The following is a 13597-nucleotide window of genomic DNA, read 5'->3' as shown; positions in this document are numbered from 1 at the left end:
CATTGTGGATTCTCAGACTACCCAGCTCCTGGTTGTTTGGGTCTGAGTCTGAATTCTGTTCGTCTGAACTCTTCTCAGCCACCTTGTGTACCTTGTTGTGCTTTTCTTGTGGTGGCTTCCTTTGATTGTTGGTCTTCTTCCCTGACCGGCATACCTTCGCGATGTGACCCAGTTTGCCACATTTCCTACACTCTTGGTTCTTAAACCAGCATTGATTCTGGTCATGCATTGTCTTCCCACAACGGTAGCATTTTGTTGTGCTTGAAGTAATTTGGTCCACCCCGAGTGCTGCCGCCTTTAGTTGCATTTCCGCCGTTCCTTTCGCTGCGGCTTCGTGCGATGCAGCTATAAGGACAGCCCTGTCCAGTGTGAGGTCGTTCTCTTCCAGTAGTCGCTTCTGCGTCCCTTCTTTGGACAATCCGCATACGAACTTGTCCCGCAGTGCTTCTGTCAGATTCCCTCCGAACTGGCAGTATTTCGCTAGCCTACGCAGTTCGACCAAGTATTCCGCATTGCTTTCGTCTTTCCTGTGCGTTCTTGCGTAGAATTTGAATCGTTCAGCCAGCATCAACGGTGTGGGGTTCAAGTGGTCCTTCAGCACAGCCACAATCTCTTCGAAGGTCTGATCCGCTGGTTTATCTGGTGCTATTAGATGCTTCAAGAGCCCGTATGTTTTTGCCCCCATCGAGTTTAGCAATGTTATCGCCTTGTCGTCTTCCTCTATTTTGTTGGCTTCGCAATAGATCTCTATGCGTTCCACGTACGTGGCCCAGTCTTCTATTTCAGAATTAAAGTCGTTAATATTCCCTCGCTTAGGCATCTTTCTTCCCTTGGGAGCAGCACCAGTATTTCTTTAAGTATTCTTATTTATTTGTTTATTTCTAAGATGGCGGTTTTCCCGCGAAATCGGCGGTTTCCCGCTCTTTCCTTCTCTCCCCGCCCACTTCAATGGCGGTATGTCAGTTAAGATGGCGGTTTTCCCCGCGAAAATGGCGGTTTCCTGCTCTTCCTTTCTCTCCCCGCCCACTTCAATGGCGGTTTCCCGCTTCTGTCGTCTCCTCCGCCTAATGGCGGCTTCCCGCGTTTCTTCCTGGTGGAAGGGGTACGCTTTCCCCACAGCGGACAGGTTCAGCCGCTGGGCTGGCTCTCGCACAGCTCCCCTTACTCAGCTCTGTCTTTTCCTCCCGCCCGCACGGCTCTACCGGCGCTGGGTACACCCCGTTAACGGAGGACAGTTCAGCCGCTGGACTGGCTCTCGCGCAGTCTCTCTCTCCGTACCCGGCTCTGTCGCTCTCTCTCCCGCACGTTCGGTTCTACCGGCCCTGGGTACCCCGTTGGTGGAGAACAGTTCAGCCGCTGGACTGGCTCTCGCACTGTCTCTCTCCCCTTGCTCGGCTCTGTCTCTCCCTCTCCCACACGTTTGGTTCTACCGGCTCTGGGTACCCCGTTGGTGGAGAACAGCTCAGCCGCTGGACTGGTTCTCACGCAGTCTCTCTCCCCTTGCTCGGCTCTGTCTCTCTCTCCCACCCGCACGGTTCCTGTTCGTCTCCCAGCCCTCTCGCAGACCGGTGTTTCCCTCCCCGGCTGCAGCTGGGTTTCTCTTCCCGCGCCTACTCCCAGTCTCAGCGCTTCGTGGCTGCGGTCGCTGCCTGGCTTTTCCCGCCGATCGAGGTCCGACTGTCTCACGACGCCGTTGGACCCGACTTTCTGACCGGCTCCGTTCCCCCTCGACCGTGGTCGAGTGCACAGCCCTTATCCTCCGGATATTCTCTACACCTTCCCCTACTCACAGTCTCTTCGGCCGCCTTGTTCCCTGCTGATCGGCTTACTCCGCACCGTGGTAGAAGGGTAGTCAGTGCCTGTTGCAGACGGAAGCTTTTATTGCTAAAGTCTTCCTCCTTCCTCCTGCTGCAGCCTCGTGTTTTCTTTCAGCAGCACGACGAGGGCGGTTGCCTCTCTTCGACGCTCTTCGTTGCTTTGGTAGTCTTGCCGCAGGGTACGATCGGACTCGTCGCCACTGTAAAGTCTGTGGGTTGTGCAGTTAATAAATACACAGACTTCAGAAGTAACAAACAAACAGGTCTTTACTAGTCGAAGGTCCGGGCGAATCTGCCCCAGCAATCCTGCCACAACACTTATATACTGGTGTGGTCACTATCGGTATTACAGTATACAGAAGCCAAACAAATAGTGCCACACCTAAAGTAGTTCTCTTAAAGGTGAACGGTTACATTCAATAGTTCCCTTAAAGGTAGACGGGTACATACACTACACTGGGATATAATCGGCCTTCAACATGAGACGGCCAACCAGCAATTAATTACATGAATAAATCCAGCCTCCATAAAATCCATCCCTCTCCAGCCGCAGCCCACTAGCTTGTAATTAAATAAATAAATAATTCAGCCTTCAGTCAATATTCAGCCTTCAGTACCAGTTAAATTAATAAATATGGCTACAGCCCATGCAACTGGGCTTCAACATCGCCCAGCCAGCTATGAATCAATAAATTGATTAAATCTGTGCTCAACACATCCAGTGAGAGGGGTAGAAGCAACTCAGCTGCTGCTTAATCATTAAAGACAAAGGCCTAGAAATTCAGTGCCCTTAGCGCCGATTTTGCGGCGCTAGAGGGCCTAGCGCTGCAATTGGCGCCGGCGCCGAAATTGCCTGGGGCCCTTCCGCCGCGGTAGACCGGTAGCGCTGCGCCGGCACCGATGACGTCATCGGTGTGCGCAGCGTCCCGGTTGCCATGGTAACGGGCCCCAGCGCCGAAATTGACTTGCGGCCGCCTCGCCCGTGGCAGCCGCAAGCAACGTTCTGGCAGAGGTGCCTTACAGAACGTTGCGCCGGCGCATTAAAGGCCCCGCGGCGGCCGGCCGCTTTCCCGCCGCCTGCCTGGCCGCAGCTCCCTCCCCGGACTTCCCCCCCCACCCCCCCGGAACAGAAGCAAGCCCGGCACTTGTCCGAGGTGCCGGGCTCATTTTTAAAAAGATTATCGCGGGCCGCGGCCGGGTGCAGGCAGCTCCTCCTTAAGGGAAGGAGGAGGCCTGCACTTCCCGAACCTGCCGCACCGCAGCGGGCGCCGCAGCGCCGGAATAGCGCCGAAATTCAGCGCATAGCGCCAGTTTTCAGGCGCTAACAGCTTTCAGCAGCGCCGGCAGCCGTTTGGGCGCAGAAGTAGTGAATTTTTGGCCCGCCCAGCGCGACTTAGCTCCGGCACTAACTTCCGGCGCTAAAGCCGTCGCTGCGCCAAAACCCAATTTCTAGGCCAAAGGCCTAGAAATTCAGCTGTTTGCGCCAGCCGTTAGCGCCAGATTTCCGGCGCTATCCACTTAGCGCCCGGGCACCGCCGGATCTGCGCCTACGCCGAAATTCAGCTGGGCTTTAGCGCCGGCGCAAAGTGTTAGCGCCCGGTCAGCTGCGCGCGCATCTTATGACGTCATTCCGTCGTGCAACGCCGTTTGTGCGCCCCAAACCGGAAATTTAGTGGCGCCCGGCCGATGTGGCCGTGGCGCTGCTAAGAACTGTGAAATGGAACTCAACAGAGGCCCTGTGGGATTCGGGGAGCGCTAATTAAAGGGCACATCCACTCACCCATAAAAGCTAGCCATTTCGCTGCAATGACTTGACTGGTTTGGATTTCTGCACAGAGAGCAAGGCACAGAGATTACTGATTTCGGACACCATAGGAGAGGTATTTTTGGCTTCTAGCCAGTGCTTTGACATTTGCATCCTTGTGATTTTGCTGTTTGGAACTTTGTAATGGGGGCTGCATGGGGGGCCAACCCTCAGTTCCTACATTTTGTGCGAAGGGCTCGCAGACGCTTTGAGAGAGGGCCAGGCATGCCTAGACGCAGAGGGGCCATTAGGCGTCGCCAACGTAGGCCTTACCCAGTCAGGCAATACCGGGAGCAGGTCTCATATCTCACCATGACTGCGGCGCATTGTGTTAAGAGGCTGCGCTTCAGAAGGGAGGTGGTTGAAGAGATCTGCCAGCTGCTTCATGCAGATTTGCAGCCACAGCTCATGTCCAGGGCGTCTCTCTCGGTGGAAGTGAAGGTCACGGTGGCTCTCAGCTTTTATGCAAGCAGCTCCTTCCAAGCCGCTGCTGGGGACATCGCGAACATCTCCCAGTTCGCCGCGCATCGCTGCATCCGACAGGTCACCGAAGCACTTTTCGCGAGGAGGCACCAATTCATCTCCTTCCCCATGACCCAACACAAGCAGGAGCAGCGTGCATTCGGATTTGCCAGGATCGCGGCCTTCCCCATGGTGCAGGGCGCCATTGACTGCACGCATGTGGCTATGCGGGCACCTATCCACAATGCTGAGCAATACCGCAACCGGAAGGGCTACCATTCCCTAAATGTGCAGCTGGTGTGTGACCACAGGCAGCGCATCCTAGCTGTCAATGCCCGCTTCCCAGGAAGCAGCCACGATGCCTTTATCCTGCGACAGACTACTGTGGCTGACATGTTCCAGGCACAGCCTCCACCAAGGGGATGGCTTATCGGGGACAAGGGCTACCCTTTGTGCAGATGGCTCATGACCCCGCTCCGCGCGCCCAGGACCCCAGCGGAGCTGGCATACAACGAAAGCCATCAAGCCACAAGGAACCTAATAGAGCAAACGATAGGCGTCCTCAAGCAACGGTTCCGTTGCCTGGATCGTTCGGGCGGGTCTCTTCAGTATTCGCCGGATAGAGTCTCCCAGTTCGTCGTGGTGTGCTGCATGCTCCACAACCTGGCTATCCGCAGGACTCAGGCACTGCCACCTGACATTGCCCCACCACCTCAGGAGGACGAGCAGGAGGACCCTGAGGAGGAGGAGCACCAGGCCAGGAGGGAGCGACAAGGTCCAAGGGCCGTCCGCCGGGGGCTTATTGCTCGACACTTCTAGGCCCCCTGTCAGGGAATGGCCTGGCCCACTGAACGCAGCCGCTTCGCAAGCCCTCAGCCGGTTAACCCAACAACCACTTGAAACATGACACCTGCACATGGTGAATAAATAAACATCTTTATTTCAAAAACTCAGGGCCCTTCCCACATGGAAGAGCAAAACAGAGAAGACCCCCAAAAAACAGTAACAAACTTCTGTCACTCCCAAAACCTGGGGAGGACTAACATAACATCACCATCCAAATGGCCTTCGTCACTGGCCTAACAAAAACAAGCCCCCCCAACAACACAAAGACCCCCATAAAACCAAAACACATAATGCCCCCCAGAACAGAAGCCCCCGCATCACCCAAACCCTCGCTCAACACACTCTATTCGGTGTGGCGAGAGGGCGAGTCTGTCGACAGCCGTCTTTTGCCCCGGCCCGTCCTGCTGCTGCGCCTCAAGCTGGGCCGTGAGGCTGTGGCGAGGCTGGGGGAAGGATCCTCAGGGCGACAAGGCGTCTCGCCAGATGCCCTTGGGGGTCGGCCTACACGAGGGCGGGCCCGGGAGGGGCCGGCTGGTGGCTGCTGCAGCTGTGGGTGGCCCTCTTCACTGGCTGCAGTAGCTCCTTGCACCCTGGCTGGGGGAGTGGCAGGCTCGCCTGCACCAATGGGGACAAGGTGGGTGATGCCAGGCGCGCGCTGGTCGCCAGACACACGTGCACTCGGCCGGCCTGGCCGGGGAGCAAGCGCGCCAAACTGTTGGTCGCCAGACCGGTGTGCGGCAGCAGGGCGGCGGCTGGCCTGGCGACGCCTCCGCGCCAGTGCGAGGGTGGCAGAAGTCAGTGCCCCAACTGCGCCGGCATGTCCCCGCATCTGCAGTGCCATTGTCTGCACAGCACCTCTCAGCTGGCGACTGGCGTGCTGCGCTGCCTCGAGTTGTTCGACCCCCCTCTCATGCGCTGCCACAAGGAGCTCCACCCCCCTGGCGTGCGCTGCTGCGAAAAGCTCTAGGCCCCTGGCCTGGGATTGGCCGAAAGCCACCACACTTTGAGCGAGGCTTTCGATGGCCTGAGGCATCTGTGCCACCACCTCCATGATTTCCACGTGCCGGCGCTCCGACGCCGCCGACATCTCGTCCAGGAGGCGCACCTCCTGGGCGACGTCCGAGTCCGGACTGGAGGGCGCCTCCACCCTCTGGCCAGAAGGCTGGCGTGCCGCCGGAGCGTTGCCGCGTGCGGCCACGCCACTGGCACCAGGTTCTGCCCTCCCCTCCACCGCCTCCCCCCTCTGGGCAGAAGGCTGGCGTGCCGCCGGAGCCTTGCCGCGGGCGTCCATGCCACTGGGACCAGGTTCGGGGCTCCCCTCCCCCGCCTCCCCCTGGCTCTCCGGCACGCCAGACGTCTCCCCTTCATTGCCATCTCCTGGAGCGGAGGAGGGTTCCCCCGAGGTGGCGCCTTCCTGCTGCTCCTCGACGTCCTCCTCCTCCGAGGGCCTGGCTGTGTGGGCTTCAGGGAGCACCTCCTCCTCACCAGCTGAAAGCAGGAAGGCACAAGTGTAGCTTTAGAGTGAGGACAGGCCGACTGCGAGGGAGGCCGCACTGGTGCATTATGCGCATTTTTCGGCCAGTGGGGAAGGATGTAGATCTGATGCGCGAGGGCAAGGATAGAGGTGCACCCGGTCCTGTCCTTACCAGTGGGTTCCAGTATAGGGTCGGCGTCGCCGAGCGCCACAGGCCCAATCACCGGGTGACGCAGCAGTCGGGCCACCTTCTCTTCCAGAGGCGTTAGATCCTGGTAATCGCGAGGGCCTCCACCAGTGACACGCAGGCTCCTGGCGTTCCTCGCCAGCTTGGCCTGCAAGAGAAAGGAGGGCGTCTAAGTACAGTGTGGTGCCCCGTTGCTGTGTGTGAGGCCTGCCATGGTGGAATAGCTTGCACAGTGTGGTGCCCTGTAGCTGTGTGTGAGGCCTCCCATGGTGGAATAGCTTGCACAGTGTGGTGCCCTGTAGCTGTGTGTGAGGCCTGCCATGGTGGAATAGCTTGCACAGTGTGGTGCCCTGTAGCTGTGTGTGAGGCCTGCCATGGTGGAATAGCTTGCACAGTGTGGTGCCCTGTAGCTGTGTGTGAGGCCTGCCATGGTGGAATAGCTTGCACAGTGTGGTGCCCTGTAGCTGTGTGTGAGGCCTCCCATGGTGGAATAGCTTGCACAGTGTGGTAAGTGCAGAAAGAGCTATTGATTAACATGCAAGTGCCATTGCAGCGGCAGCAGGGCTGGGCATTAGACCTTGGATGTCCCTTTGGCCCTAATGGGAGGTGCACATGCAAGGATGAGGGGGACATTGGAAAGGGTACTCACCTTGACCAGCCGACATAGGTCGTTGTATTTCTTGCAGCACTGGTCCGCACTCCTGGGAACATCGGAGTTGGAGGAGACCCTCCGGGCAATTTTGGTCCACGCCTCCCTGAACTGGCTCCTGGGAGCCTTCCTGCCACTAGCCGGGCACACGACCCGTCTTCTTTTGCGCACCCCATGAAGGAGCACACCCAGCGCATGCTCAGAGAACCGCTGGGCTCTTTCACGGGCCCTCTCCATGACCTCCAGGCGTTGATATGGCACACAACCAGTCCTGAGGCCTAGTTGCAGGGCTACAGCATGCAGGGCGTGGCTGCAGTCAAAGTTGAGCCTTCCCCCTTTAAGAGCTGGCCGGCGTCAGGGTGTCTGCTGACACTCACCACATGATCGCACCTGCGCTGCGCCCGGAATCGGCGTTATTAGGCTGCATCGCCGGATTAGCGCCTGAACACAGGGTTCCAACGCCTTTTGCAGCGCTCGGCCAAAAAGTTGGCCAAATCTACTGAATTTCGGCGAGCTCGCCTGCACTTTCCGGCGGCCGCTAAATTTGACGAGCGCCCGACTTTAGCGCCGCAATAGCGACCGAACTGAATTTCTAGGCCAAAGGCCTAGAAATTCACTAGCCTTAGCGCCGCTTTTGAGGCGCTAGAGGGACTAGCGCCAGAGTTATGGCCAGTTTAAAAATTCCCTGGGGCCCTAAATCGGCGTTGCACCGGTAGCGCTGCGCCGGCACCGATGACGTCATCGGTGTGCGCAGCGTCCCGGTTGCCGTGGTAACCCGCCCGAACTCCGAAATTGAGTTGTGGCCGCCTCGCCCGTGGCAGCCGCAAGCAACGTTCTGGCAGAGGTGCCTTACTCCAGTTTGCGCCGGCGCATTAAAGGCCCCGCGGCGGCCGGCCACTTTCCCGCCGGCCGCCTGCCCGCAGCTCCCTCCCCGGACTTCCCCCCCCACCCCCCCGGAACAGAAGCAAGCCCGGCACTTGTCCGAGGTGCCGGGCTCATTTTTAAAAAGATTATCGCGGGCCGCGGCCGGGTGCAGGCAGCTCCTCCTTAAGGGAAGGAGGAGGCCTGCACTTCCCGAACCTGCCGCACCGCAGCGGGCGCCGCAGCGCCGGAATAGCGCCGAAATTCAGCGCATAGCGCCAGTTTTCAGGCGCTAACAGCTTTCAGCAGCGCCGGCAGCCGTTTGGGCGCAGAAGTAGTGAATTTTTGGCCCGCCCAGCGCGACTTAGCTCCGGCACTAACTTCCGGCGCTAAAGCCGTCGCTGCGCCAAAACCCAATTTCTAGGCCAAAGGCCTAGAAATTCAGCTGTTTGCGCCAGCCGTTAGCGCCAGATTTCCGGCGCTATCCACTTAGCGCCCGGGCACCGCCGGATCTGCGCCTACGCCGAAATTCAGCTGGGCTTTAGCGCCGGCGCAAAGTGTTAGCGCCCGGTCAGCTGCGCGCGCATCTTATGACGTCATTCCGTCGTGCAACGCCGTTTGTGCGCCCCAAACCGGAAATTTAGTGGCGCCCGGCCGATGTGGCCGTGGCGCTGCTAAGAACTGTGAAATGGAACTCAACAGAGGCCCTGTGGGATTCGGGGAGCGCTAATTAAAGGGCACATCCACTCACCCATAAAAGCTAGCCATTTCGCTGCAATGACTTGACTGGTTTGGATTTCTGCACAGAGAGCAAGGCACAGAGATTACTGATTTCGGACACCATAGGAGAGGTATTTTTGGCTTCTAGCCAGTGCTTTGACATTTGCATCCTTGTGATTTTGCTGTTTGGAACTTTGTAATGGGGGCTGCATGGGGGGCCAACCCTCAGTTCCTACATTTTGTGCGAAGGGCTCGCAGACGCTTTGAGAGAGGGCCAGGCATGCCTAGACGCAGAGGGGCCATTAGGCGTCGCCAACGTAGGCCTTACCCAGTCAGGCAATACCGGGAGCAGGTCTCATATCTCACCATGACTGCGGCGCATTGTGTTAAGAGGCTGCGCTTCAGAAGGGAGGTGGTTGAAGAGATCTGCCAGCTGCTTCATGCAGATTTGCAGCCACAGCTCATGTCCAGGGCGTCTCTCTCGGTGGAAGTGAAGGTCACGGTGGCTCTCAGCTTTTATGCAAGCAGCTCCTTCCAAGCCGCTGCTGGGGACATCGCGAACATCTCCCAGTTCGCCGCGCATCGCTGCATCCGACAGGTCACCGAAGCACTTTTCGCGAGGAGGCACCAATTCATCTCCTTCCCCATGACCCAACACAAGCAGGAGCAGCGTGCATTCGGATTTGCCAGGATCGCGGCCTTCCCCATGGTGCAGGGCGCCATTGACTGCACGCATGTGGCTATGCGGGCACCTATCCACAATGCTGAGCAATACCGCAACCGGAAGGGCTACCATTCCCTAAATGTGCAGCTGGTGTGTGACCACAGGCAGCGCATCCTAGCTGTCAATGCCCGCTTCCCAGGAAGCAGCCACGATGCCTTTATCCTGCGACAGACTACTGTGGCTGACATGTTCCAGGCACAGCCTCCACCAAGGGGATGGCTTATCGGGGACAAGGGCTACCCTTTGTGCAGATGGCTCATGACCCCGCTCCGCGCGCCCAGGACCCCAGCGGAGCTGGCATACAACGAAAGCCATCAAGCCACAAGGAACCTAATAGAGCAAACGATAGGCGTCCTCAAGCAACGGTTCCGTTGCCTGGATCGTTCGGGCGGGTCTCTTCAGTATTCGCCGGATAGAGTCTCCCAGTTCGTCGTGGTGTGCTGCATGCTCCACAACCTGGCTATCCGCAGGACTCAGGCACTGCCACCTGACATTGCCCCACCACCTCAGGAGGACGAGCAGGAGGACCCTGAGGAGGAGGAGCACCAGGCCAGGAGGGAGCGACAAGGTCCAAGGGCCGTCCGCCGGGGGCTTATTGCTCGACACTTCTAGGCCCCCTGTCAGGGAATGGCCTGGCCCACTGAACGCAGCCGCTTCGCAAGCCCTCAGCCGGTTAACCCAACAACCACTTGAAACATGACACCTGCACATGGTGAATAAATAAACATCTTTATTTCAAAAACTCAGGGCCCTTCCCACATGGAAGAGCAAAACAGAGAAGACCCCCAAAAAACAGTAACAAACTTCTGTCACTCCCAAAACCTGGGGAGGACTAACATAACATCACCATCCAAATGGCCTTCGTCACTGGCCTAACAAAAACAAGCCCCCCCAACAACACAAAGACCCCCATAAAACCAAAACACATAATGCCCCCCAGAACAGAAGCCCCCGCATCACCCAAACCCTCGCTCAACACACTCTATTCGGTGTGGCGAGAGGGCGAGTCTGTCGACAGCCGTCTTTTGCCCCGGCCCGTCCTGCTGCTGCGCCTCAAGCTGGGCCGTGAGGCTGTGGCGAGGCTGGGGGAAGGATCCTCAGGGCGACAAGGCGTCTCGCCAGATGCCCTTGGGGGTCGGCCTACACGAGGGCGGGCCCGGGAGGGGCCGGCTGGTGGCTGCTGCAGCTGTGGGTGGCCCTCTTCACTGGCTGCAGTAGCTCCTTGCACCCTGGCTGGGGGAGTGGCAGGCTCGCCTGCACCAATGGGGACAAGGTGGGTGATGCCAGGCGCGCGCTGGTCGCCAGACACACGTGCACTCGGCCGGCCTGGCCGGGGAGCAAGCGCGCCAAACTGTTGGTCGCCAGACCGGTGTGCGGCAGCAGGGCGGCGGCTGGCCTGGCGACGCCTCCGCGCCAGTGCGAGGGTGGCAGAAGTCAGTGCCCCAACTGCGCCGGCATGTCCCCGCATCTGCAGTGCCATTGTCTGCACAGCACCTCTCAGCTGGCGACTGGCGTGCTGCGCTGCCTCGAGTTGTTCGACCCCCCTCTCATGCGCTGCCACAAGGAGCTCCACCCCCCTGGCGTGCGCTGCTGCGAAAAGCTCTAGGCCCCTGGCCTGGGATTGGCCGAAAGCCACCACACTTTGAGCGAGGCTTTCGATGGCCTGAGGCATCTGTGCCACCACCTCCATGATTTCCACGTGCCGGCGCTCCGACGCCGCCGACATCTCGTCCAGGAGGCGCACCTCCTGGGCGACGTCCGAGTCCGGACTGGAGGGCGCCTCCACCCTCTGGCCAGAAGGCTGGCGTGCCGCCGGAGCGTTGCCGCGTGCGGCCACGCCACTGGCACCAGGTTCTGCCCTCCCCTCCACCGCCTCCCCCCTCTGGGCAGAAGGCTGGCGTGCCGCCGGAGCCTTGCCGCGGGCGTCCATGCCACTGGGACCAGGTTCGGGGCTCCCCTCCCCCGCCTCCCCCTGGCTCTCCGGCACGCCAGACGTCTCCCCTTCATTGCCATCTCCTGGAGCGGAGGAGGGTTCCCCCGAGGTGGCGCCTTCCTGCTGCTCCTCGACGTCCTCCTCCTCCGAGGGCCTGGCTGTGTGGGCTTCAGGGAGCACCTCCTCCTCACCAGCTGAAAGCAGGAAGGCACAAGTGTAGCTTTAGAGTGAGGACAGGCCGACTGCGAGGGAGGCCGCACTGGTGCATTATGCGCATTTTTCGGCCAGTGGGGAAGGATGTAGATCTGATGCGCGAGGGCAAGGATAGAGGTGCACCCGGTCCTGTCCTTACCAGTGGGTTCCAGTATAGGGTCGGCGTCGCCGAGCGCCACAGGCCCAATCACCGGGTGACGCAGCAGTCGGGCCACCTTCTCTTCCAGAGGCGTTAGATCCTGGTAATCGCGAGGGCCTCCACCAGTGACACGCAGGCTCCTGGCGTTCCTCGCCAGCTTGGCCTGCAAGAGAAAGGAGGGCGTCTAAGTACAGTGTGGTGCCCCGTTGCTGTGTGTGAGGCCTGCCATGGTGGAATAGCTTGCACAGTGTGGTGCCCTGTAGCTGTGTGTGAGGCCTCCCATGGTGGAATAGCTTGCACAGTGTGGTGCCCTGTAGCTGTGTGTGAGGCCTGCCATGGTGGAATAGCTTGCACAGTGTGGTGCCCTGTAGCTGTGTGTGAGGCCTGCCATGGTGGAATAGCTTGCACAGTGTGGTGCCCTGTAGCTGTGTGTGAGGCCTGCCATGGTGGAATAGCTTGCACAGTGTGGTGCCCTGTAGCTGTGTGTGAGGCCTCCCATGGTGGAATAGCTTGCACAGTGTGGTAAGTGCAGAAAGAGCTATTGATTAACATGCAAGTGCCATTGCAGCGGCAGCAGGGCTGGGCATTAGACCTTGGATGTCCCTTTGGCCCTAATGGGAGGTGCACATGCAAGGATGAGGGGGACATTGGAAAGGGTACTCACCTTGACCAGCCGACATAGGTCGTTGTATTTCTTGCAGCACTGGTCCGCACTCCTGGGAACATCGGAGTTGGAGGAGACCCTCCGGGCAATTTTGGTCCACGCCTCCCTGAACTGGCTCCTGGGAGCCTTCCTGCCACTAGCCGGGCACACGACCCGTCTTCTTTTGCGCACCCCATGAAGGAGCACACCCAGCGCATGCTCAGAGAACCGCTGGGCTCTTTCACGGGCCCTCTCCATGACCTCCAGGCGTTGATATGGCACACAACCAGTCCTGAGGCCTAGTTGCAGGGCTACAGCATGCAGGGCGTGGCTGCAGTCAAAGTTGAGCCTTCCCCCTTTAAGAGCTGGCCGGCGTCAGGGTGTCTGCTGACACTCACCACATGATCGCACCTGCGCTGCGCCCGGAATCGGCGTTATTAGGCTGCATCGCCGGATTAGCGCCTGAACACAGGGTTCCAACGCCTTTTGCAGCGCTCGGCCAAAAAGTTGGCCAAATCTACTGAATTTCGGCGAGCTCGCCTGCACTTTCCGGCGGCCGCTAAATTTGACGAGCGCCCGACTTTAGCGCCGCAATAGCGACCGAACTGAATTTCTAGGCCAAAGGCCTAGAAATTCACTAGCCTTAGCGCCGCTTTTGAGGCGCTAGAGGGACTAGCGCCAGAGTTATGGCCAGTTTAAAAATTCCCTGGGGCCCTAAATCGGCGTTGCACCGGTAGCGCTGCGCCGGCACCGATGACGTCATCGGTGTGCGCAGCGTCCCGGTTGCCGTGGTAACCCGCCCGAACTCCGAAATTGAGTTGTGGCCGCCTCGCCCGTGGCAGCCGCAAGCAACGTTCTGGCAGAGGTGCCTTACTCCAGTTTGCGCCGGCGCATTAAAGGCCCCGCGGCGGCCGGCCACTTTCCCGCCGGCCGCCTGCCCGCAGCTCCCTCCCCGGACTTCTCCCCCCCCCCCCCCCGGAACAGATGCAAGCCCGGCACTTGTCCGAGGTGCCGGGCTCATTTTTAAGCTGATTTGCGTGGGCCGCGGCCGGGTGCAGGCAGCTCCTCCTTAACGGGAGGAGGAGGCCTGCACGTCCCCAGCCTGCCGCACCGCATCGGGTGCCG

The 13597-nt window shown here is 59.4% G+C and overlaps 1 protein-coding gene across 1 annotated transcript; it reads right to left on the bottom strand.

Moving 5' to 3' along the window:
• Positions 1 to 10284: 10284 nt before the first annotated feature.
• Positions 10285 to 12118, bottom strand: LOC147102660 (uncharacterized). The gene is made up of 2 exons (XM_085964056.1): positions 11830 to 12118; positions 10285 to 11671 (listed from the first exon to the last, which is right to left on the bottom strand). The coding sequence occupies exon 2, from the start codon at positions 11472 to 11474 to the stop codon at positions 10527 to 10529; it is 948 nt and encodes a 315-aa protein (XP_085820182.1). The 5' UTR covers positions 11475 to 11671; positions 11830 to 12118; the 3' UTR covers positions 10285 to 10526.
• Between the last annotated feature and the right edge of the window lie 1479 nt (positions 12119 to 13597).

This window comes from Somniosus microcephalus, chromosome 21, assembly GCF_052327205.1.
Source record: "Somniosus microcephalus isolate GS21.2 chromosome 21, FLI_Smic_1.0, whole genome shotgun sequence".
NCBI lineage: Eukaryota > Metazoa > Chordata > Chondrichthyes > Squaliformes > Somniosidae > Somniosus > Somniosus microcephalus.
The sequence above is the reverse complement of the archived record's forward strand: the minus strand, read 5'-3'. Positions and strand labels throughout refer to the sequence as shown.

Excerpts from the sequence above, each read along its gene's own strand:
- LOC147102660 (XM_085964056.1), bottom strand. The coding sequence starts at position 11,474 with ATGGACGCCCGCGGCAAGGCTCCGGCGGCACGCCAGCCTTCTGCCCAG.